The sequence below is a fragment of the Diplotaxodon limnothrissa genome, linkage group LG23 (assembly GCF_057381915.1).
Source record: "Diplotaxodon limnothrissa isolate DT_005_m linkage group LG23, D_limnothrissa_male_GT1.1, whole genome shotgun sequence".
Classification (NCBI taxonomy): domain Eukaryota; kingdom Metazoa; phylum Chordata; class Actinopteri; order Cichliformes; family Cichlidae; genus Diplotaxodon; species Diplotaxodon limnothrissa.
Genome location: NC_140617.1, coordinates 21,558,218 through 21,582,797, shown reverse-complemented (window position 1 = coordinate 21,582,797; position 24,580 = coordinate 21,558,218). Strand labels below are relative to the sequence as shown.

At 40.5% G+C, this 24,580-nt stretch overlaps 1 protein-coding gene across 1 annotated transcript in view; it reads left to right on the top strand.

Moving 5' to 3' along the window:
• The window catches only part of agap1 (ArfGAP with GTPase domain, ankyrin repeat and PH domain 1), a 136,492-nt gene that overhangs the window by 22,602 nt on the left and 89,310 nt on the right, over positions 1–24,580 (top strand). Inside the window, exons 2-4 of the mRNA XM_085348223.1 lie at positions 15,705–15,763; positions 16,864–16,951; positions 24,401–24,486. Of these exons, the coding sequence (XP_085204349.1) occupies positions 15,705–15,763; positions 16,864–16,951; positions 24,401–24,486 (233 nt within the window). The remainder of the gene's footprint in view (positions 1–15,704; positions 15,764–16,863; positions 16,952–24,400; positions 24,487–24,580) is intronic.

Sequence of the window (24,580 nt, the reverse complement as noted above, 5' to 3'; positions counted from 1 at the left end):
GGCTTAGAAGAAGTCTCAGTTTAGGAGTCTCATTCTAATGCGAAAATCAAGCAAGCAAGCCACACATAAACAGAAATATCAGTTTTCACACAGAATAATCTGATAAGTATAGAAAAAAAAAACTTCTGGTTTTTAATCTTCACTCTGATCTGACATGAAGCTGGTAAAAACTCCACAGAAGGAGGAAATATTGTGTGATGAAAGCGTGTCAGCGTCCTGTCGAGTAAACAAACCACACACGAGTTTTGTTTACGAGTGCTGGTGGGCTTGTGGTGGACGCCAAGTCAAACAAACAAGAGACCTAAGACTACAGCAGACGCAACGTTTCCACCTGAAGGAGCGTGGTATGGAGGGCCAACACAGCCAGAATCAAAGTAAAATAAAGGAATGGTGAAATTAAAAGAAATATATGCCCAAAATTATAACAGCTCTGTATTATTATTTTTTCTTTATTTTCTCTTTACTTATTTACTTAATTACATGCTTTAGCATGAAGTGCCATTAAATGCACCAAAAAAGTGACATAAATATATTTATTAACTTTATAAAATGTTCCATGTATTCATATAGTTCACCTATAAGCTATAGCTGTAACTGAAAGTACACACTTTGAATCGATGCCCCCTCCTAATGCTTGTAATATAATGCTTTATCTCTTATCTCTCTCCCCCCCCCCCCCCCCCCCCCCACACACACACACACACACACACACACACACACACACACACACACACACACACACACACACAGCATTTTGGCAGCTTAGACCCTCCGTACAGAGGAGAGATTACCTGGGTATTGTTGACATGTTTGTCAAGTTTTTATTGTGTAAGTGGATTCTGAGCTGACCTCGGGGTGTTTCCCAGCTGACGTTAAAACTATAACTAACACCGCTGCCGTCAAAGACATCACGTGTGGTGTTTGACAGCTCAGGAATGTGACTCCATGAAAAATCTCCAGTGAAGCTAGATTTACATGCCTGAAATGTCAATAAGGAGGAGTGACGCATGATCAGCAGGTTAAACCTGGGTTCAGTCACAGCTATTCCTTATTAACGAGACGTTTTTTCTCCATTTTGTGAAAAGGCAAATAAAAAATAAGTCTGTCTGTTTTTTTCTTTTTGTGTGTGAATGGTTTGGTTTAATAAAGCTGGCGTCTTCACAGTCTGGAAGTGAAAATCAGTTTTCAGTCGTCTGTAATCAGGCTCTTAGATTGGCTGCTTTTTCTTATACTTATGTAGAAGTTAATTTAAAAAAAAAGAATGCAAAGCTAATCAGTTTATCAACCAAATAATCAATTATTAAAACCAATTTAAACCATATTTGTTTTGTTTCACTCCACAGTCAGAACAAATAAGCAAACAAGCAGCAGCTGAACAAACAAACATGCCAGACTTCATCAGAGAAACGACTGAAATGCTGAACCTGTACAACCAGTTAAAAAAAACAGTATATGGAGGACCCAACTTTCCAAAGTAAAAATGATAGACTCCTAATTAGAAATCACAAGCAAACGTAGGCATTTGCATATGCTTTCTAAATGAAAACATTTCATATGGTGTAATTTATCTGTTTTTTGTCTAGGCATCTTTTTACTCTGTACTTAAAAAAACCTAACTGCAGTCATTTTTTTCTAAAGCATAGGTGTCAAACTCTGGCCCGCGGGCCAAATTTGGCCCACAGCCTAATTACATTTGGCCCGCGAGGCCATACCAAATTACTATTAGAGCTGGCCCGCCGGTCTTATACAGCGCATGTACTGCTAATACTACAACTCCCAGAATGCTCTGTTGGCGTTTTGGCGCGTCAGTCAGGACAGGACCCATTAACACCCTCTCCTCTGTTGACTGTAGTCATAGCAACCGCGCGAATACTGCCGCGCTACCTCTCCCAAAATGGCGAAAAGAAAGAACGAAAACAGGAGCTTTCTGGACAGGTGGGAGACAGAATATCTGTTTACCTATGTAAAAGACAGACCTGTTTGTCTTGTATGTGGAGCTCATGTGGCTTTAACCAAGGAGTACAACATTAGACGACACTATGAAACGAAACACCAAGAGAAGTACAAGGACCTGGACATGACTCAAAGGCGCCGGAAAGCAGAAGAGATGAAAAGAAGTTTTGTTTCACAACAGACTATGTCCAAAAAAGCCATATCGCAAAGTGAGGCTGCTGTAAAGGCTAGTTTTGTTGTGGCAGCAGAGATCGCAAAATCAGCCCGGCCCTTCAGTGAGGGAGTTTGTGAAAAGTTGTATGATGAAAGTTTGCGACGTTGTGTGCCCAGAGAAAAAGCAAGCATTTTCAAATGTTAGCCTGAGCAGAAACACAGTAGCTGATCACACGTGAACTTGCCAACAATCTAAATAACCAGCTGATGGAGAAGGGAAACAGTTTCGTTGCATTCTCCCTCGCTGTGGATGAGAGCAGCGACGCCTCTGATACTGCCCAGCTTTCAGTCTTCATCCGTGGTATGGACTCAACTCTCTGTGTTACGGAAGAACTTTTAGGATTAAAATCAATGCATGGAACAACCACAGGGAAGGAAATATTTGAAAGAGGTTTCCAAATGTCTAACTGAAATGAAGTTGCCATGGGAAAAACTTGTGGGGTTAACGACAGATGGTGCACCAGCGATGTGTGGTCAAAGGAGCGGACTGGTGGGCAGGGTACGGGAGAAGATGTGAGCAGAGAACTGTGCAGGTGAGCTGACTGTTTATCACTGCATCATACATCAAGAATCACTTTGTAGCAAAGCCCTAAAGATGGAACATGTTATGACCGCAGTAACACGAGTAGTTAACTTTATAAGAGCCAAAGGTCTGAATCACCGCCAATTCAAATCTTTTCTTGAGGAGTGTGGTTCGGAATACGGAGACGTGCCGTATCACACAGAGGTGAGGTGGTTAAGCCGAGGGAAAGTGTGCAATATTAAGTTATATATGTTTATATAAGTTATATATCGTTCAGTATTAAGCGTTGCTTATTCAGTTTTTCAGCAAAACTTATTTGAGTCTGTAAGAAAAGGTTCCTTGTTATATCTGGAGGAAGATTTTTTTCAATAAATATTAATGTTAGCCCGCGACTTTGTTCCAGTTTTGAATTTTGGCCCACTGTATATTTGAGTTTGACACCCCTGTTCTAAAGCATAAAAAGACCTTTGAGTTTGTAACAGAAACAATAATAATGAGGCTGTTGTGTATTTGACTGTGAATACGTCAGGTCTTATCGACAGCGTGAATCAGAGTAATCGGTGTATGCCGGTGTTTTGACGTTGGTTGTTTGGTGGCTTGACAACATGTTGCATTCCCGTTTGTGAGATATCATCATGCAGGAGCGTTTGTATTTTGTAACTGAGGCATGATGAGGTGCGGCGAAGCGTGCAAGAACAGTACAGCAACGTCACCTTTTTGCCATCAGAAGCTACTTTCTGGACGGCTTCCTCACACGCTCACATTCCAAGCATGCTTCAGGGCACACGCCACTAGTTTGACATGAAGCTTGAGCTTCTTGTGATGTCACCATGATATTGGTTTGAGATTACTCAGTGAAACCAGGTTACAACATACAAAAAGCCAGCACCGAACTGGCTTTACTGGTCACTGTGGGCTGACAAGCACACCGAAGTAAATGTGCAAAGCCTGATTTTGGTGGATTAGCTGTATTTACTGTGGCTAGCGTAGCATGTGGACTATAATAAAGAAAGCAAATAAACCTCTATAAAAACATCAGACAGGTGGGTTGCAAAGTGGCTTGCAGAGCTCAGAGAATGTTTGACAATCTTACTTTTTAAACATTTTCTTCAGTGTCTGAGCTTCTCTGAATCATTCAGCTGAAATGAATTGAACAACACCTCCAGAGATGAAAGAATTAAATCAGTGTTGTAGTTCTAATAGTTTTATAACCTGGAGGGCATGAAATTTAAAATGTTTTGAAACAGATTTTTCTTTGTTTTAAAGAATTTTTTAGGCATTTACTCATAAATGTTTTTACTTTTTTTGGGTGGGGAAACCATATTATACTTTAAAAATATTAGTATTTATCTAGTGAGTTTTTTCTTATAATAAACCACCAGAGAAATATGATTTAAAACCATTGATTATACTGCTGTATACTAACAGCAGCCAAAACCAAGAAAATTGGGTTGAACTTTGCTGTGCTCCACCTTTAATGGTTTGATTTCCTGTTAAAACCTAGTCCAGGCTGACTGACGTCTCATTTGCTTCTGAACCTGAACTAAGGTCTGCTGGGCGTGCTCAGTAGCCTGCGGGCGATGTGCCCTCACACATGTTGGGTCTTGACCTTGATCGTCTCTGATGGAAACAAACTAATCTACATGTGATGAAGAAACAGCTTATTTAAAGAGAATTTGAGTGTTCAAGTGTCACAGCTGCAGCAATTTGGTGCCAGCATCGATCCGGGCCAAAAGCCGCCGGGTGTCGGTGGGTGTTTGGCATCAGTGCGCTGTAATTACCAGCCAACTGAGGCCAGGTTTTGGCTGACCAGTTTGTGCGGGTAGTGAGTGGCGGACGGTCATTTAGAGGTCGAGTCCGAGTCTGGCTGCTGGCAGAGACGATGAAGTCTGATTTTATGACCAGCTGTTTCGCCGGCCGCTGCTTCCTGCTCTTTACAGTCCTGACATCATGCTGGACTGTTTGGTTTCACATTTATATGATAAACACAAAGTCGGGCAGCAGCCAATTTAACAGAAATGCAAATTAACAAATAACCAGCAAGCCAAGTCCTTTGTCTTAAAGACAGTGAATCATGGAAGCTCAGGCCTGCCAAAAGAAACAAAAGAAACCATAACAATGAGATAAAGTGGTCCATAATAGTTTAAGATCATAGTTTTACTTTTCATTTCATATTTCACTGTCAGCATTAGGAGCAAAAACATTTAATGTGACATAAAGGAAAAATTGCGTTAAGTAAAATAAAGGGAAAATTATAGTGAGACACAATGAAAAATGAGATAATGTTTTACCTCATTCTTTAAGTCTATTTATACACTTTCATCTAAAGGCAGGACATTTATGAGAAAAAGTGAAAAGTAAAATAAAATAAATAATGTCAGTACACACATCTTTTAGTTGGAAATCAGTAGAGAAATCAGTTCCTACAACAAACAAAAAAAACGACAAATGTAACATTTTTGTCATTAAAATTGTTCAGTGTAATAGAGTTTTATTTATATTGCACTAGATGTTGGGATATCTGATTTGGTACTTGGGTATTGCATCAATTTGTTACATATGGTTTTTGTGATTTGATAGGTTGTTAGGTAAAGAGCATAGAGAATACAAATTATGATGTTAAAACTCCAGATTTGTAAGTATCATCTGCAAATAAAGTGTCAGTTATAAAAAAAAAAAATACAAAGTAGGGTATAAATAAGGGAAAACAGTCATCCCAACAGCCAAATAAATTTCAAATGTATAATTTAAAATGGAAAAAAAGTGGATCATTAAGAAATATGATCATTTCAAACATAAAAATGTTGACTCAGTATGAGTACTTTTTTTTTTTTTTTTTTTTTAAACCTTCTTTTGTTATATGATTGGCACTGATGGGTTTCCATATTGTCTGACTTAGTATTTGTTTTGGGGGATTTTTTGTTTGGTTTTTTTTTTCACCTCTGATTCTTGATGAGGAAACAAGCTGCATCTGTGTAACAACAAAAACGTCATCATTGTGGCGGCGGCGGCACACGACAGGCCTGAAGTAGCAGCATCGCGTGTTGAAACACACACACAGAGCAGTTCTGTGTGTTGTGTGTGTGTGTGTGTGTGTGTTAGAGAGAAGTGTGTTGGCCGGTTGCCAGCAGCTGTTTATTGCCTCTTTGCTCTTTTATCCGTCCTCTTCGATGCTTCCTCATCTTCTTGCATTCTTCATCTGTTTGAAGCGGCCTCCCCTCCCTAACCTCTGTGCCCTCCTCTACATCAGTCACTGCATTTTTCCTGTTGTTACATCATCTGTCTCTTCATTTACACTCTCTTCTCATGTCTCCGTCTGTCCATCCATCCTCTAACCCTCCATCCCTCTGGCCTGCTTCCAGCTGTGCTGCAGCAGCTGTCTTGTTTTTCTAAATCATGTAAGCTGATTTAGTTTGAGATGAAAGCAAACAACACAGAGTGTAAAGTAGGAGTCTCAGAAGTCACCAAATCCATGGTTCGGTTTAGTCGTTGGATGTTTTGCATTTAAGGTTAAGTTTTAGAACTTTTAGACCCTAAAACAAAAGAAATTTACTGAAAGGAAATGATTTTGTCTTAATTATGTAAAATTGATTGAATCACTTGCATATTTTTGTTATTTAGCCTCCTTATACAATAGCATAAATAAATACTCTGCTATACTGAAATTTCACTCTTCAAAAGTGGAGCACAGGCTACTTAAACAGTCTTTTAGTACAATTAGTCACACAGCAACATGTTTATTTCTGCTTTTCTATAATTGGATATTTTTAACACTGGAGTCTGTGGGGATTGACTCACTTTTAGAGTCAACCTCAAATGGACATCAGAGAAACTGCAGGTATTGGCACCTTGACCTGGGGTTCTGTTTGTAGTTTTCAGCCTGCTTGATATATGAGAAGTTTTAAAAATGATTGTTTTCACTATTCGTTGAAACTTTATAGATATAGTTAAGCACTTTAGTTAAGCTGCAGCTAATAATTACTAATTAATCTGCTGGTTGAAGCTCATTGGCCTGCATATTTCTGGCTCCAATCCCCAAATCTTTGGCTGATGTTCTCCACAAACTAATAAAAGGAAGAGATCAGGGTTAAAAGAAGGTCCTCAAAGAGTTTCTGGAACAAAACAAAGACAGACTGTCAGCGCTGTGATTTATGATGAAGTAATATTTATTAGTATTACCTGCTTCTGGAAAACGGTACAGTGCTCCAGCAGAGAGCTGGTTTTAGTCTTTGTAGAGGCCCAGGCTCTTTTTGTGTTGCTGGTTTATTGAGTCCAAACTTCTGAATGTTTAGTTGACTGAAGCCAACATCAATTCCAGATGGATTACCATCCGAGGCGCACCTCATTTATACCCGACTGTCTTGCTTTGTTGTCCCTTCTGAGCAGATCTCTGCCTTTTTATAGACATTTGGAGCGCGCTCAGTTTCAGTTGTGTTCCAGGTAACTCGTCCATGTCAGCCTCAGTCTGGAATCGCAATGTTTTGACAACAGGCTGATCTCAGTTTGTCCTGTTAGAGTTCATTTAAGCACAAAATCTCTGTCTCTGTGGATAAAGTTGAGCTGTAATCGTAGCACTTCTGTTGGTGTTAAAATCCAAGACGAAACGTCTAAATATTAAATAAAGCCCAGCTGCTTTTATTTGCCTCATTTTGTCTTTTTTTAAAACTCTACATTTCCCTTTTCGTATTTTTCGCTGTGCATGTCTGAAACCCTCAGTTTGACCTCGGCTGCGACTCGGAGACCTTGTTGGAGCAGGTTTTCAGATCTTAGAGACCTGTCTTTGTTATCTTGTTTTCTGCTGTTGTGTCTTTGTCGCCATGTTTCTGTCTTCCAGCTGCCTTCATCTAAACACACTGACGTGGTGTGGCCTTTGAAAAGCACAAATATGTCTCTCAGTTTGAGTGAATATTTAGGAACCGAGGCTGAGTTTAGCAGTTTGTTTGCTTTTTGCCTTCAGGTTTGCATTTTTCATTGATTAAAAGAGTTCTGGATCAGGTTAAAATGCCTTTAAAGTCCATAAAGTTAGAGTGGAGTCAGCTTTAAGATTTTTTTATTCATTAGGTTAAGGTTCGGGACCTGGTTTTAGCAACTGTTTATAACTTAGTTTAAACTAGTCCTTACATAAGCTTTTTGGAATTAAAAGGTAGCTCCTAAATCACTGCCACATTCAGGATCAGTACCAGCACAAATTTTATTTTGTACATTTGTGAGTTTAATCTTGTAAATGTACACCTAATTTTCAGAAATTTTCTTTAGAAAATCAAGAATTGGGAAAAACCTTTAAGTTTATAATCTTGTAAAGTGGTGAGAACTTTTTCTTTGCAACTGAATCTGGGAGTTTATTCTTGTAAATATTTGAGCTTTTCCTCATAGATTTACCATTTTATTCAAATAATGTTTGATTTTATTTCTACTTCATAAAAGTTTGCAGTCATACAGTTGTAATAAACAGTTTCTGAAGGTTCATTTTTGTTAATTTATTGCTTTATTCTCATATTTCTTTCCTCGTAAATTTACAGGGAAAATGTTTGCCAGTCCAGATTATTCGAAAATCTAGATTAAAGATTTTAGGCTAGCTCATTTTAGCCTGCATGTAACCCAATCATGCTCAAAATGTGATTTAATACTAGAACTACAAACACCTTGACCTTTACATAGGAATTCAAACATCAGCCTCACAGAGATTACTTTAAAACTAACTGGTAGGATGGACATAAACGAAAGTCTGCAGTGTGTTTAGTTTGATGTTAAATACAATCTAGAGTAAGAAGGAAATAATCCGTTACTCAATCCAATCATTTCATCAATCTGAATCCAGGGAAAGATCTTGGATTCAGTTTCATGGTTTCGTTTAGTTTCTTTCAGGTGAAAGCTGTTGGAGTCTGCAAATTTTATGTTTAAGGGACTGTAGCTTGTATTTATTATAGCTTAAAGCTCTTTAGTTCTTTGTATTCAGGATCTAAAATCTTTGGTTCTGGTTTAGTTCTAGAGTTCCTGAGGTACAGCCACCTCTTAGAGATAATTTTTCTTGCTTTATTCCTTAAAACTCTGATATTTAGGGTTGTTCAAATAGGGTTCAGATGTTTGAATTATTGAAGAGACGTGGCTTCTTGAGAGTTTTGTGTTGAAAGTGTATCACCAGAAAGCTAAACGACCTTGGCTTCTTCATGTTGAAGGTCGGAACTGAAGGTAAATGTTGAAGTTAAACAATTCCTCTTTATAAAGAGAAACAAAGATGTGTCGTCTCATACATGTTCCCCATCTTTCTGAGGGAGAGCGGAGCATAAAAATAGAGACAAACGAGTGAAATGAAAGAGAATTAATGAAGGAGATTATTCTGGAGAGAGCCAGGAGTCCTGATGCCTCACTTTGAAGGCCTCCTTCCTTTCTTTCTCTGCACAGAGGGATGGAGTGATGGAGGAGAGTTTTAGTCCCATGACGCTCGCTCTCATTTCCAAGTTTTTCCTCCCTGAGTGATGACGAAGCAGAGGAGCTCTCCATTTCCTTTTCCCATGGTCTTCGTCCATCTGTTTCACTCCATCTGCTGTCTTTTCCCCTTCGTATCTCACCTGTTGTCCTCTTCTTTTCTCCTCCGTTTGTTTCAGGTGGAAGAATAACATGTTTTTCTAATCATCCTTCAAATGTGATTAGGTTAAAACATGCAGCACATTTAGCATTTAATCATTTCCCCCTTGTCATCTGGTCCACCCTTTCTTTCTCTTCCTTTGTGCTATTTTATCCTATTAACAAAAAACAGCCATGACACTTTAAAATAAAGCAAAGTCTGCCTGTGTTGCATTTCCACATAATCCAATCTTAGTGTTTTTACAAGGTCAAAACACACGCTTTTAAAACTTAACCATTATTACATCATATTATTACTATCTAGAGCAGGGCGATATGACCAAAAATATTTATCACGATATGAAAATTTGCGATAACGATATAACTGATGTGACAGTTTAACCAAAAGGCATTTCCAGTGGAAATTGTCCGACATATCCTCAGCATAACCATGTATATTATCCACAAAACTTAAAAAGAGGTTATACACACACAATACGGTAATATTATGTTGAAGCACAGTACGGATCACTCTGCGAGGCTCCTGCCTACGATAGCCGTAATGCTCTGACAATCCATCAAGCGGTGCGGCTTCGTAGCTTAGCAAAGTCGTACTAAAACATCTGACAGATTTTCGAGCGCCGTGTACGACATAAAATCGTTTCGAGGTCAGTAAACACAACCAGACTTCATACATAAGGCACACGGGATTATAAGGGACACTGTCGATTTTCAGAAAAATCAAAGGATTGATTTTAAGTGTGCCGTATTTTCCAAAAAGCACGGTAATAACGACGGCTCGCTAGCATGCGCTACCAAAAATAGTGCTTTGTTGTTTTTCTGATGGATGAAAGCTGAACCAGTTCCGCACCACTGAAGTTGCAGCATTTTCACAAACCAATTCTGGTTCATCTGTTTCATTCAACGATCCGCTTTCGCCCTTCTCATTCTGCGTCGCCGCCATGTGCCTATGAAAACAAAGGCACTGTGCATGCGCGCTTTACCCATATTCTATCGCGATATTTCATTTTCTTATTGTTTCTCCAACATTACACCAGTATTACCGTGAACGGTATGATATAGCCCAGGCCTATTACCATCATTACATTACCATTACATGTTAAAAGGCTTTCCTTTTTAAAGTGTGGTCTTGAAATGAGTGAAGTCTTTCATACTCCATAATCTGGAGTACTTTGTAATCAGTAATCAGAATAAGTGATGAACCCATCTCATAATTTTGACAATTTAATCTCAGATTTTTTACTTTACCTCATGATTCTACCTTCATCTGATCATTTTAACTTTCTAATCTCAGAATGTTTGAGAGTCTTGGAAATCAAGAATTTCGACTTGCTACATCAGAAAAAGAACAAAAAAAGTGTCCTGTGGTGGTATAAACCTTTCACTCTGCCTTTAAGTGGGTAAACAATAAATCACTTAGTGGATGTTTGCTTTTATTGAGCGTGAAGCTGTAGTGGAGGAAAGGAGGTGTGTTGGGTTTCTAACTCATGACCTAATTTTGGAGATTCCGCCTTCATGTAGTCAGGCCGTGATGGAGTCGTATCATCCACCCACAGGCCCTCTGTCTCCCTCTTCCTCTCAGCCTCGTAAATACGACACGTTGACGGATTGATTGAGTTCAGGTGTTCCTCCCACGCGCTCCCAGATGCTTTCGCTTCATCTCATCTGGACTTTCCCTCTTCTTGCAGCACAGATTCTTTCAGTCGACATTTGTGTTTCTGTTTCTGTGATGACCCCTCGGCAGCCTGGAAGTAGACTAAAAATACCAGATCGTAGCTAAGGGCGGTCATCACAAAACACGACAAAGCATCATCACTGTGCAGATGTTAGTCAGTGGTCTTCTCAGGCATAAAAAAAAGTCCCAAATCAGCTCCAAAGGTAGATCAGTGCAGCCTGAAGCTGTCGTATTTCTTCCTTTAAACCCGGCCTCACCTCCCAGTTCAACCACCAGCTGATGCTTCGTCAGCCGCTAACCATCTCCTCGCTTTGCTGGTGCATCATACTGGGAACCAGCAGAGGGGAACTGGAGGGCTGTGATGGAAAACAGGAAGCAGCTGGGTCAACATCCTGCCTGGCAGGGAGGGAGGGGTCGGCCCCGACACAGGCCGCCGTTTGTTGAGTGGGTGAACAATGTCCCCCTCTGTGTGCCCGCCAACCAATCGAGACGCTCCTCTCTGGATGGTTTCCAGACAGATGAGATGTTGGCAGCAGCAGTTTGGGCTCATTAAAGGGAGGAAAGAGGAGCAGTCAGGATGCTGTGTGGTGGAAAGTCAGTGGTTTTTAAGCTAAAATGAGGAGATTAACCTCCTAACACCCAAACTCTATCATGGCATGCATTTTTAATTTTTCTTTGCTATTTGGGCTGATTGGGACCTGATGAATGTAAAAACAAAGAATTACCAGATTTTTGCTTGTTGCCTAATTTTTGTTTCTGAGAAAAATGAGATCCACATATGAGGACATTAGTTTTAAATTTCGTTAGAACAGTGGCAGTATAATGTCCTCGTTAGTGGACATCAGGCCCTTGTAGAGAAAAATTAAGTATTTTGGTCTAGACAACCGAAAACGTGCTGTCCACATATGTGGATAAGATAAGATAAGATAACCTTTATTAGTCCCACACGTGGGAAATTTGTTTTGTCACAGCAGGAAGTGGACAGTGCAAAAGTTATGAGGCAAAAATTAGAATACAATAAGAATAAATACAGTACACAACTGTACAGAATAGAATAAAATACTATATACAGTAGAATAAAATAAAATAAATATACAATAAGATAAAAATAGAATACAAATACAAATACTATATACAACTGAGTAAAAATACAACGATGACAGAAAGTATTATTGCACTTAGTATTATTGCATATGTATGGATGTGTGTGCTTGATCAGTTAAAGTCTTTATTATGGAGTCTGACAGCAGTGGGGAGGAAAGACCTGCGAAATCTCTCCGTCCCACACCGTGGGTGCCGCAGTCTCCCACTGAAGGAGCTGCTCAGTGCTGTCACAGTCTGCTGCATGGGGTGGGAGATGTTGTCCAACAGGGATGACAGCTTAGCCGCCGTTCTCCTGTCACTCACCACCTCCACTGGGTCCAGAGGGCATCCTAGAACAGAGCTGGCCCTTCGGATCACCCTGTTCAGTCTCTTCCTGTCCCCAGCAGAGATGCTGCCGTCCCAGCAGACCACGCCATAAAAGATAGCAGAAGCCACAACAGAGTCATAGAAGGTCTTCAGGAGTGGGCCCTCCACTCCAAACGACCTGAATCTCCGCAGCAGGTACAGCCTGCTCTGCCCTTTCCTGTAGAGGGCGTCTGAGTTATGAGTCCAGTCCAGTCTATTGTTCAGATGAACACCAAGGTACCTGTAGCTGTCCACAGCCTCAATGTCCATACCCTGGATGTTCAGTGGTTGCAGTGGAGAATGCTTGTGCCTGTGGAAGTCTACCACCAGTTCCTTGGTTTTACTGGCGTTGATCTGGAGGTAGTTCTGCTGGCACCAGTCCACAAAGTCTTGGGTCAGACCTCTGTACTCCTTGTCGTCCCCATCAGTGATGAGGCCGACTATTGCAGAGTCATCAGAGAACTTCTGCAGGAAGCACTGGGTGGAATTGTGGGAGAAGTCTGCAGTGTAGATGGTGAAGAGGAACGGAGCCAGAACCGTTCCCTGTGGGGCCCCCGTACTGCAGACGACCCTGTCCGACACACAGCCCTGAGTCCTCACATACTGTGGTCGGTCGGTGAGGTAGTCCAGGATCCAGGTAGTGAGGTGATGGTCCACTCCAGAGTTCACCAGCTTGTCCTTTAGAACCGAGGGAAGAATGGTGTTGAAGGCACTGGAGAAATCAAAGAACATGATTCTCACAGTGCTTCCAGCGGTCTCCAGGTGAGCGAGGGAACGATGTAGGAGGTGAATGACGGCATCATCCGCTCCAATGCCAGGCTGGTAGGCAAACTGAAGTGGGTCCAGTGATGAGCTTATTAGGCGCCGAAGCTGAGCCAGGACCAACCGCTCCAGGGTCTTCATCAGGTGGGATGTCAGAGCCACCGGCCTGTAGCTGTTGAGGTCCTTGGGGCGTGAAGTCTTTGGCACTGGTACAACACAGGAGGTTTTCCAGAGCTGTGGGACTCTTCCCAACCTCAGGCTCAGGTTGAAGAGGTGCTCCATCACCCCACACAGTTGGTCCGCGCAGGACCTGACGACCCTCGAGCTGATGCCATCTGGACCCGCTGCCTTCTTGCCATTAATCCTCCTCAGTTCCCTCCTAACCTGGGTGGTTGAGAGAGACAGGCTGGAGCCTTGTGTTGAGTGTGTATTGGATGCTGCAGTTGGGGGTGGGGGGGAGTGAGCAGGGTGAATAGAGGAGGTGTGAAGTGTCTGAGGTGGAACAGCAGCAGTGGGGGTGGGTGAGTCTGCAGCCGATGTTGCAGACTGCCTCATGGCTGAATCAAATCTGTTGAAGAAATGATTCAGTTCATTTGCCCATCTCACATCCCTCCCAGGCAGAGAGTTCTGCTGTTTGTGGCCCGAGATGGTTCTGAGGCCTCTCCAGACTTCACCAACGTTGTTTTGTTGAAGCTGGTTCTCCATCTTCTGCCTGTAGCTCTCCTTCCCATTCCTTATCAGTCCCCTCAGCTCTCTCTGCACCCTTTTCAACTCCTCTTTGTCTCTGGATTTGAAGGCCCTAGGAGGATGCCAGGTGGCCTAGGAGGATGCCAGGTCCTAGGAGGTTAAAATTCAGAATTGAGACAAAAATGTAAAAAAGAAACTACATTAAAACATCAGAAACCAGCTGAATCAAAAGAAAATAAATTTATTGAGATATTTATTAGTTTTCTGTCAGTCTTTTTCCTCCATAGGGAGCATCGCACACTCTGCACGAAAACTGTCAGTGTGAGTCTCAGGTATCAATGCGTTAGAAAACCAGTGTTTCATGGGGCTTTTAGCACTTCCTGTCAGTACTGTGTAGTCTGAGGGTCTGCAGGCTGACACAGATTGCTGCAGATGAATTAGTAAAGAGGGGCTGGAGGCTCTAAGTGGCTCTGGCCCATTGGCCTACTTAACGGCAAGCCCGAGGTGTCTCAGAGTCCAGCAGTTTTAAAGGAGCCTGCGGTGGGATGACGGCTACAGAAAACATCTGGACGCCTCACGTTTTCTTTTTTATGAAAGGCGTTCATCAGCAGTTACTGAAATACAGCTTCTTTAATGATAAACTCAGAGGTTAAAGGTCACACATCTCTATGCAGACTGAAGAGATTCCCCATATGTGACCACAGACATGTTAATGTCAAAGTATTGAAATTAAGTTGTATAAATAGAAATATTTTTAGATTGAAATGCCAATTATGACTAAGTTTCAATATAGATGAAATTAAAATGTCCCAATTTTGTGATTTCAATATGAGTTGAAATGTGACTTTAAATATTTTGATTTTATTTGTTGTATCTTATCCAGTAAAGTTTGTTTGAGGCTTTGAAACATTTTCTATTTACTTGATAACAGAACTTAAAGAACTACAGCTCCATATTGAATACTTTAAAGGTGTGTTAGAGTACCTTTACTGTACGGTTTTTAGCTGACTGTAGAAAACAAACAAACCCAGCTCTCTGTAAGAGGCCACATTCTTTCAGTAGGAGGGCCCAGATTTGGTCCACGGGCCTGTGTTTTCTCACTGCTGGTGTTTTGTCCTGTTTGAAGTGTGTGTGTGTGTGTGTGTGTGTTTTTAAAACCACAGAGTGTTTTTGTTAGAGAGCCGTCTCTGCAGTGTGAGTGGAAACGACCTCCCTGATAATACCAACATTATCGCACTCCAATAACACACACACACACGCACACACAGTGCAAGTGTGTGTGTGTGGTTTGACATCATTTGGCCTCCGCCCTCCTCATTTCCCATGACCTCTGACACTCGGCACCTCAGATGGTTGCAGGAGTTAATTTGTGGGGAACCTTTAGAAGAATTTAGAATACAAATATTTTCTCATCTACTGATTTTGTCTTTATTTCCTGATTCTAACATTTGATTGATTGATTCTAAGATTAAAGTGCTTAAAGAACATATAGATTAATGTAAGTTGATCTCCCTCTTAATGGACTTGTACGTTTTTATATAGTGTTATTTTTTGGTTGCTTTTAACCTTTGTATTTTCTCAGCTGTGGTTCTTCATGGTTCTTCTGTACCATGACGGTATTTCTGATCGTGTCCTGTTATCGTGTTCAGTCTGCTGTGACTTTTGGCCTGGTGTTGGTCGTCTGTCAGCTTTAACAAGCCTCTTCTTCCTCTTTGTCACCCTTGACACCACTGAGGAGGAGCTGATTGGCTGCCTCGTTACTCCATCAGGCATTTTTAATTCCATTTTTTCCCTGAAGGCATCACATGTTCCTCACAGTTTAATAATGTGTGTTTTTTCTTTCTTTGTGTCTTCCAGATGCGTTTGTAAACAGTCAGGAGTGGACGCTGAGTCGGACGGTGCCCGAGCTCAAAGTGGTGAGTTCAGAGCGTTAAAGGGGAGGGGGTCACCTGTCCAAGAGTCAAGCTTCAGCGGGATGGCATACCACTATGGAGATCATTTCCTGCCAAAACTTAACAAAAATCCCAACAAACAAACAACAAACAGAAACATTAAAGAGATTTATTTTTTAAATGTCGAGATTGGCTGCTGTTCAGGGGAGCAACTCAATGTAAAGGTGCTCTAAGTATTTTATTTTGAAGATTTAGTTACTTCTAAAAACCCAACCTGGACTTCTGTCTCACGATTCCTGACTTGCAGGCTTTAGGACACTACAAGAAGTGAATACACGAAGATAACCAAACAGATGTACAATTTTGATCATTTTAACTTTGAAGATTAAATAAAATAAAATAAAATAAATGATGGATGTTAAAATTGTGAGATTAAAATTTCATAAGTTAAATGTTTTGAGATAAAAGTTTAAAAACATGTTGAAAATGTAATTCAAAAGTAAAAATGATTAGATGAGATTAACTATGAGGTCATGTCAAAATTATGAAAGTAAAATGTCAAAGTTGTGAGATTATAACATCAAAATTAAAACAATACATCACAACCATGAGAAGCAAACTTTAAAAGCAAAATGTTAAAATAAAGTCAAATATTTACGTTAAGTATAAAAACTATAAGACCAAAATATTAAGCTCAGAGATAAAAGTAAAATATTACATTTTATGTCTAAAATGTCAAAATTATGATATAACTTGGGGACTAAAAAAAAAAAGCTTTTATAGCACAATATTAAAATTTCAAGATAAAAGTTAAATATTCACATAATGTATAAATATTTTAAGAGTAAAATATCAATATTTTCATTTAACTAAAATTTAAGTTGAGATTATTATGGGCCTAACAAATAAAAAATTGCGAGTAACTATGATTCATATTTCATTTCTGCTGAAGCATTTGTTTGTCCACTCACAGAAGCAGTAACAGCTCCATGTGCTTGAATTATATCATCTTCACCAGCAACACTAGAAAACTTTTAAAACCAGTATGAGTTCCTGTTGATGGAGTGATTACAGTCTGCTGAATGTTTTAGGAGATGCTAACTTCCCTTCTGTCTCCCCCTCAGGGCATTGTGGGTAATCTGGCCAGTGGTAAGTCAGCGCTGGTCCACAGATACCTGACGGGAACGTATGTCCAGGAGGAGTCACCAGAGGGTAAGAACATCATAGCATGTCTGTCTTTGTTTGGCTGGACCAGCTATTTCTTCTTCTTCTTCTTCTAATAAAATGGCAGAGCAGTCGTCCGCCTTCTCAGACTGAATCAGTCTAAAACACAGAGGAGAAAATAATGAGCGGATTAAACGTCATTTAACGACCTCCTTACAGCACAAGCCTAACCAGCAGAGCGAAAAAAGCTCCTCAGTCAGGCTCAGAAGCTTTCCAAGTCGCATTAAAAAGAGATTTCACTCCACTTTTGGGAGAAAGCTGAAGTGGTTTTTTTTGGGTTCAAATAAACATTTGTAGAGTTTGAGATGGAGCTGAATCACCGCAGGAGGCTTTAAATGATCAGATCTGCTGGTTTAATGCCGATCTGTCAGCCTGTTAGAGGGAAAATATATCAATATAAGCAATGAGTGACTGAAAATGAATACTGAGTGAGATGAAAACAGCAGAAAGTGACATTAAAAAGTCAAACTTTTATTAGATATTTGTTCTGCTTACTGAAAAACCAACAAATTTGACCTCTTTGGGGCGTGAGCGTGGATTTAAAAAGTGAAGAAGAAGTGATTTAAGCATAACATCGCGCTCAGTTGCTTAATATCTGAGAAACAGTGAACACCCAAAAGGTTAAACTTCTCTGCTGGCTGACCCAGAATCACTTATGAAACTTTAAAGATGACTTTTTGTCTCAGAGAAAAGATGAAGCCCTACTTTCCTCCGGTGTCTCAACTCACACGCCCTGCAGGGACGGCCATATTCCTCATGTAATATTAAAGCTGCCCACACACACACTGTTACTGTACAGGACGGCAGGGTCCTCAGGCACAGACCCACTTTACGAAACCCGCTTTAATATTTCAGCACATGAGCTGTTTCCTCTCAGGGATCCTGCACGCACAGCCAAGGCACTTTCTGCTCACTTTCCTTTATCAATCACACCGACAGACGCTGCAGCGCTTTTACTTTTCATTCATTCATCCTTCTACTGTCCAGAGAGGTGGTGCACCGAACTCACAGTTCAAACCACTGGTGAGGAGCTTTAAGCTCGAGTTGTTTAGTTGAAGCAAAAAAGCTTCTTTATTCCCTCAGAAAAAAACAACAAAAAAACTGCATCTTTCTGATAACTAACAGGGGCGATACCTCTGCCTGTATAAAGAAATCAATGGCATGTATGGAGGACCAAACTTGCCAAAATAAGCAAGCCAATAACACAAATTATGCCATTAAATGCACCTATAAAAATATTAAAAATGATTGCCGTCTTTCACATGAGACATAAATGGTTTTTTTCTTATGTATTATTTTTTTCTGTTTTCCTTTTTTTTAAAATTTATCTGTCTTTATTTATACATAAGTACGTCATTACGTTTAGAACTTTTAAATTCATCTTGCAGCTGCTTTTATGTTTACTCATCTTTATATTTATTTTGCAAGTTATTTATTTTTATCATCAGTGTTTTTTATTTCTTTTTTAATTTTGGCAGTTTTGGTCCTTCGTGCATAACTAAAAATATATATTTATGAAGCCTGACACCAAGTTTTTAAAAAGTTTTTAAAAGAGCTAAAAGAAGAATATGCAAAGGATGAAAATCCAATAGTTAAATCAAAATCAAAAGTTTATAACAGCTTCAAATCAAGTCTGAAAACAGTCTAAAACTAGTAAATATATAAATTAAAGTCCAAAATAAACTCTAAATAACCCAGACCAGGTCCATAAAGTCCCCAAACAAACACAAAAGAATTTAAAACAAGATCTTTTATTGTTTAATTTCTTCTTTGTTGCTTTTACTTACCATGATTGCCTGAACGTTTTATTGTTGTAAATGTTTTTTGGGTTTTTTGTTCTTAATCTTTTCACTGTACATTTTAGTCCAAAACCATTTTCCAAAATTAACAAAAAATGGCAAAAATCAGGTCAGAACCACAATCCAAACACAAGTCTACAATTAGGCCCAAATTCGTTGACATCAATTTGTATATCAAATATCAATATCAAATTACTCTAAAAACGTCTAAAATGATGACCAAACTCCGTCTGAAATCAGTTCTTACATGGTCCAATTTAATGAACCCAAAATAAGTCCCGAACACCCCAAAACAAAGTCTAAAAGCAGTAAAAATCAGTCTAATATATTTCAATAAATATTTTCAAAACTCGTGTCTATGCTCAGTAACGTTAACATATTTTTAAAGAAAGTTTTATTTTCTTCACTATTTCCTTGTTTTTGGTTTTAGTTGCGTTAGTGCTCAATACCCTTCTTTTTGCTGTCCTTTCACATTAAAAGCTTTAAGTTGGCTGACCAGATGAAACTCCGTTACTTTAAAACCTCTGCAGAACGTTTTGAATTTTTCAGTCTAATTAAAAATGCTGCAGCCAGAAGTCTTCAGACGGAACAGAGTCAAAGAAGTACTTTGGCTACTTTTGAGGGTCCGCTGTGGAGCTGCAGCTAATTACCCCCTGCCGACCTCTTTGTGTATTTAAAGCCTTGAAAACCATCAAACATGGTTTATTTGAGAAGAAACCTTTGCTGCTTTTGTTATGTTGTTATGTGGGGACCCACCCCGAAATCAGCCCGCAGACCAATTTTAGCTGCTGGTCCCTCTGCGGAGAGACTTCGAAGTGTGGGAGGCAGGAAGAGGAGGAGGTTTATTTTTTTTTAATTTAATACGCCTGCAGAGAGGTCGATCAAAGGTCAGCTGATAAGAGGGGACCCCAGGGACTACATTAAAGCACAAAAAAGAAAAAAACTACAAGCAGAGCAAAGACAGCTGGGAAGAGAGTTGGTGGCGATGGGGAATCCCAGAGCAGATAACTTCACGCTAAAACATGAGAAAGTCTTCCACGGTGGTGACGTTCTCCTCAGTGTCGTGCTGCTAAATGCCCGGCGGCCTCCCGCTTTAATTACACTGCAGCGCTGCCAAAAGCAACACGACACGGCTTTTCGAGCAGGTCCACATACCACATTCAAACAACGGCTCCCCCTTATCTCTTATCGAATTACTTGGCACCACTGCCCGTCGAGGAAGCGGCGATTCAAGTCCAATTAAATAAAAAAAAGGAGATAAAAAGCTTTTCTGAAATCGTTGCATAACCACAGAGAAATAAAAGCAGCCCAAGGGGGAAAGCTGTTTTGAAATTCCTCGGATCTAAAAATACGCCGGCTGCCTGGATTCCCATGGCGATTGATTGGGAGCGGAGTTGGTGGCTTGCGAGCGGCGAGGCGACCGCAGCGCCATGAAGCCACCGACCAGAACTATTCTGAGGCTGCAGGCTGGAGCCTCGCTGCTGCAGAGGGAAAAAAAGCTTCATCGCTGACTCAAAAACATGCAGGTTGCCCAGATTTACCTCTGTGGTGCGTTTAAGGACTGTCAGAAATGCCCAGATTTATTTCTATTTCTAAAGACTCTGACACTTTGCAGAGAGTGAAATCCTGCAGAAGCAGCACTGATAGTTTGAGAAAAAGTCCGACTGAGACTGTTTGTACAGCAGCACATGGGATCCATTACAACAGGGAGAGAGAGGGGAGCTATGGTTGGGAAATCACCCACAGCCACCAAACTAATGCTGCTGACTGTGGTTTGAGGAGCTGCCGCTCTCACAAGCAGCCAAACATCATTCACAGATTCTATTGTTCTCGTGGCTTTAACGGAAAAAGAAACGCTGGGAGGCATCAACAAAGTCTCCAGTCCAATCTTTCCAGAACAGTCATTAAGTTTTATTTTATTACTCTATTATTATTTTTGTCAGGTTTACACAGACATGTGGAGAGGCAAGCTTTGGTTCAGTCTGCGATTTGTCAGAAAAGAAGGTGACACCCCAAAAGTTTAGTTCATTATTATTTATTCTTCAGTGATCGTACCAGAAGGAGCAGGAGTACAGCTCTGAACATCCAGTCACGAAAAACAATCTGCGGCTACAAGAAGTCAACAGAGTCTCAGCATCAAGGAGTCATAGAAGACACACGTGTATTTAAAAACCTCAGATTTAATCCTGCCCATAAAAACTTTTCTCTTGCCACAAGGGGTCACCACAGTGGGTCGCTCTGCATGTTTAATTTGGCAGATTGTTATGCTGGGCAACTTTCTTGACGCAATCTCAAACGGAATTAGTGTCTCCGACTGGAATCTAAGCAGTGACAGGTGAGTATGGTGGCCACCACACAAGGCAAAGATTAAATCACCTCCCAAAATTTCCAAATCTGAACCTAAAAAATTTACAAGAAGTCCTAAACTTATTCCAAAATTGAATCCAAAACTTACTAAGTCCCGAATTAAGTTTAAGTCAAACCAAAACCCAGTTCAGAATCATCCAAACCCCTAAAGAGTTAAAAATCAGTCTTGAATCAAGTCCCAAGGTTAAACACCACAAAAGTAAGTCCAAAAACCAGATCACTAAATCAGAATCCCAAACTGAAAAATGTCCAAAATTTACAACAAAACGAAGTCAAAGTCAATTTAAAACAGTCCAAAATGATTCCAATCAAGTTCTTAAAGAGTCCAAAATCAAAGTCTTGAATAAAGTCCCGTAGTAACTGAAACAGCCCAAATCTAAATCTCCAGTAAGTCTAAAACAATTCAAAACCAGATGATTGTAAGTCACAAATCAAGTTCAAATGCTGCAAAGCCACCTCCCAGAAAATTTCAAATCCAAGTGCAAGTTTTAAAGGGCCTCAAACTAATTTTAATAATAATTTCAACCCACAGTCCAAAATCAAAGTCTTAAATCAAGTTCCAAATAACTCAAACAGCACAAAACTAAGTCCCCAGTAAGTCTAAAACAGTTCAAACACAGACCCAAATCAGAGGACTAAAGTCCAAAATCTTCCAAACCATGTCCCTGAATAGTCCATAATCAAAATGTAGAATGAAGTCGGTTTTTAAATGAGTCTAAAAGCAGCTTAAAGTCAAGCCAGAAAAAGCTTTTTTTTTTTTTTTTTTAAAAACATAAATAAATAAAAATCTACTCACCAAAACCACAACTCAGAAAGTCAAACTTTCTAAATACAGTCGAGTTCAAACAACTGAAAACTAAGTAAACTGTAAATCTGAAACAGTCCAGATGCAAAACATTTAGGAAAAAACATAAAGAAAAAACTCTGAAATGGTCCCAAAACATAGTTGATAATGAAAACAGTCTAAGGTTGATTTCCTGCTGCCATTAGGTATCTTTAGTGTAATGCTGGGGCGGGGCAGCATGTTAAAGCTTTGTACTCCGCTGGCTCTTCCACATCATTACTCATACAGAGAAAACACGTTCAGCATGTTACAGAATGGCAAAGAAATCCAAACGTCTTCGTTCAGCTCCAAGTTTGCTGAAAGTGATTAATGTGACCTCAGCAATGTCTAATGACTCAGCGTCTTTGTATAAATCTGCAGTAACGAGGTGGTGACAGTGACATAAATGAACCCAAACTCATGAAGGAAAGCGGTCCATCCTTCCTCTCACCTCTGTCCTCCTCTTCCTCTCAGAGCTTTTCTCGTGTTTACGTGTTTGTTTATTCACTGCTTTGACCTCCAGCTGACTGCAAATGAAACTGTGTACTGTTCTTTACTGCTCTTTCTACTTCTTCTTCTCTCTCGTGTCCTCTCTTTGAACCTCTCTCAAACACCTTCCTCGCTGTCTCCTGATTGGACTGTGCATGCATTAACTGTGGCTGTTGTTTTGCTTTTTGTTTCCTCTCTTTCTTCCTTCGGGGCTGATCTTGTACAATAGCTGACGTGGATGCAGGTAACTATCCTTCCTCTCTCCTTCACCTGTCCATCCCTCTATCCTTCGATCCATCGCCTCATTGGTTCAGACAGCAGCACGTTGAGATCAGCTCGGGTTCAGCACCGCGTCTCATCTCCGCGTCATCAAACAACCGCCAAACATCACGCTGCACGTCTCCAGGGATTTAACTGCTTTCATTTTTGTTTTTTGTTTTTTTACATGTTTGTACAAATAATTTCATCAAGTCAGATTTGAAACATCTGGATTATTTAATGCTTCCAGCTGCTGAACCTGAAGCTGAACTCGATTGGCTGCTGCGACTGAATGTGTAGCTCCGCCCCCTCATTATCTAATCATATTTTTTCTCGTCTCCATCCTCATCATGTTCACCTGCTTCACTGATTTTCTTCCATCTTGATCAAAAAAGGTGAACGATCTTAGATTAATTTCAGATCACTAGTGAACCATTTTTCATGTTTAGTAATAAATCCGTGTTCACTTTCCTTTTTCTGCCTGTTTAAACTCCAAAGGATGAACTTATGACTTTTTATTTGTCTTTAAAGAATCAATAAGTGATTCTATTAACCGATTAAAGAGAAAATCGTAACACTGGAGACTTTAATTGCATGTGGGGATCAGTCAGCTGTGTTTATGATCCTGTTTCGTACGTTTGTTCCTATAATGGTGCAGAAGTAAGATGACTAGATGGCTGTATTGATCAGTGAAGACATTAGTTACATGTTAAAGGTATTAATCAGTTTATCAAGCTGGACTCATCGCAGAATGACCACAGACACACACACTGTAAATAAAAGATCGACATCCACTGTCATAAGTTGTGCTGATGCACTCCTCAGAAGCTTTGAGGGCTTTTATTGTGAAAGGCAGCCCCTCTCACAAAAATCAGCTCCTCTTGACGCAAATATTTAACGTCAGGGTAAAGAAAAGGGCAAGTGATGGAAACATGTCCACTTCCTGTGCTCGCCGCTCTCTAAACATCTACTGTGTTATTACTGCAGCTGCGCTAGCTCGGCCACGCCATCCCAAGATCAGCTGATCCAGCTGAGAGAGAGAGAGAGCCCGAAATAACACCGGTGACTTCCTGTAAATGCTGAGGAAGAGACGCTCGTTCCCACAGTGACTTGCCACACTGCTGTTTATATTTGTGTCAGAGTGGAGTTTCTTAAAGCAACAGCAAGCTCGGAGATGAACGGTCAGAGCACAACAAAATGCACGAGTTCACGGTAGAAAGAGGCAGAAGCTGTCGGATCATCAGTGCTCCTGATGAGATGTTCCAGGTCCTCAGTCATCTGCAGGCACCTGTTACAGCAGAACATCAGGTGGGAGCAGGAAGCTCCTCCTTCTGCCCCCCCTGGATTTTTGACCCTGTTTGAAGCTGGTTTTTAGAGCAGTGTAAGGCACTGAGAGGCTTCCGTATTGCTTAAATGTGGTCACAGCCACAGACTGTACATAAAAGATGGCTTACCCCGTTTTTTTTTTTTTTTTTTTTTTTTTTAACCCTTAGTGTTTTTCGCTCTCAGCTGCTGGTTATCTCCGTCATCCCCCCATATGTATTAGTTTACTTTCCTGTCCAATCACCTCCCTCCTGTGTAGCGTTCATCATCTCACACTCGATCAGCCGGATCAATCGATGATCGGCTCCACCTCCCTGTAGATCAGACCTCCTCCCACCGCTGGCATCGCTGTTAGTAACCTGTGTGTCTTTTCTGCAGGCGGGCGCTTTAAGAAGGAGATTGTAGTGGACGGTCAGAGTCACCTGCTGCTCATCAGAGATGAAGGAGGCCCCCCGGAAGCACAGGTGGGTACTGCACCTCCTTCTGACTGGACTGTGAGAACACTGTGAGCCCAGAGAGCCCGGCATTTTTGTTAGGCTGATATTTGTGAGAAATAAT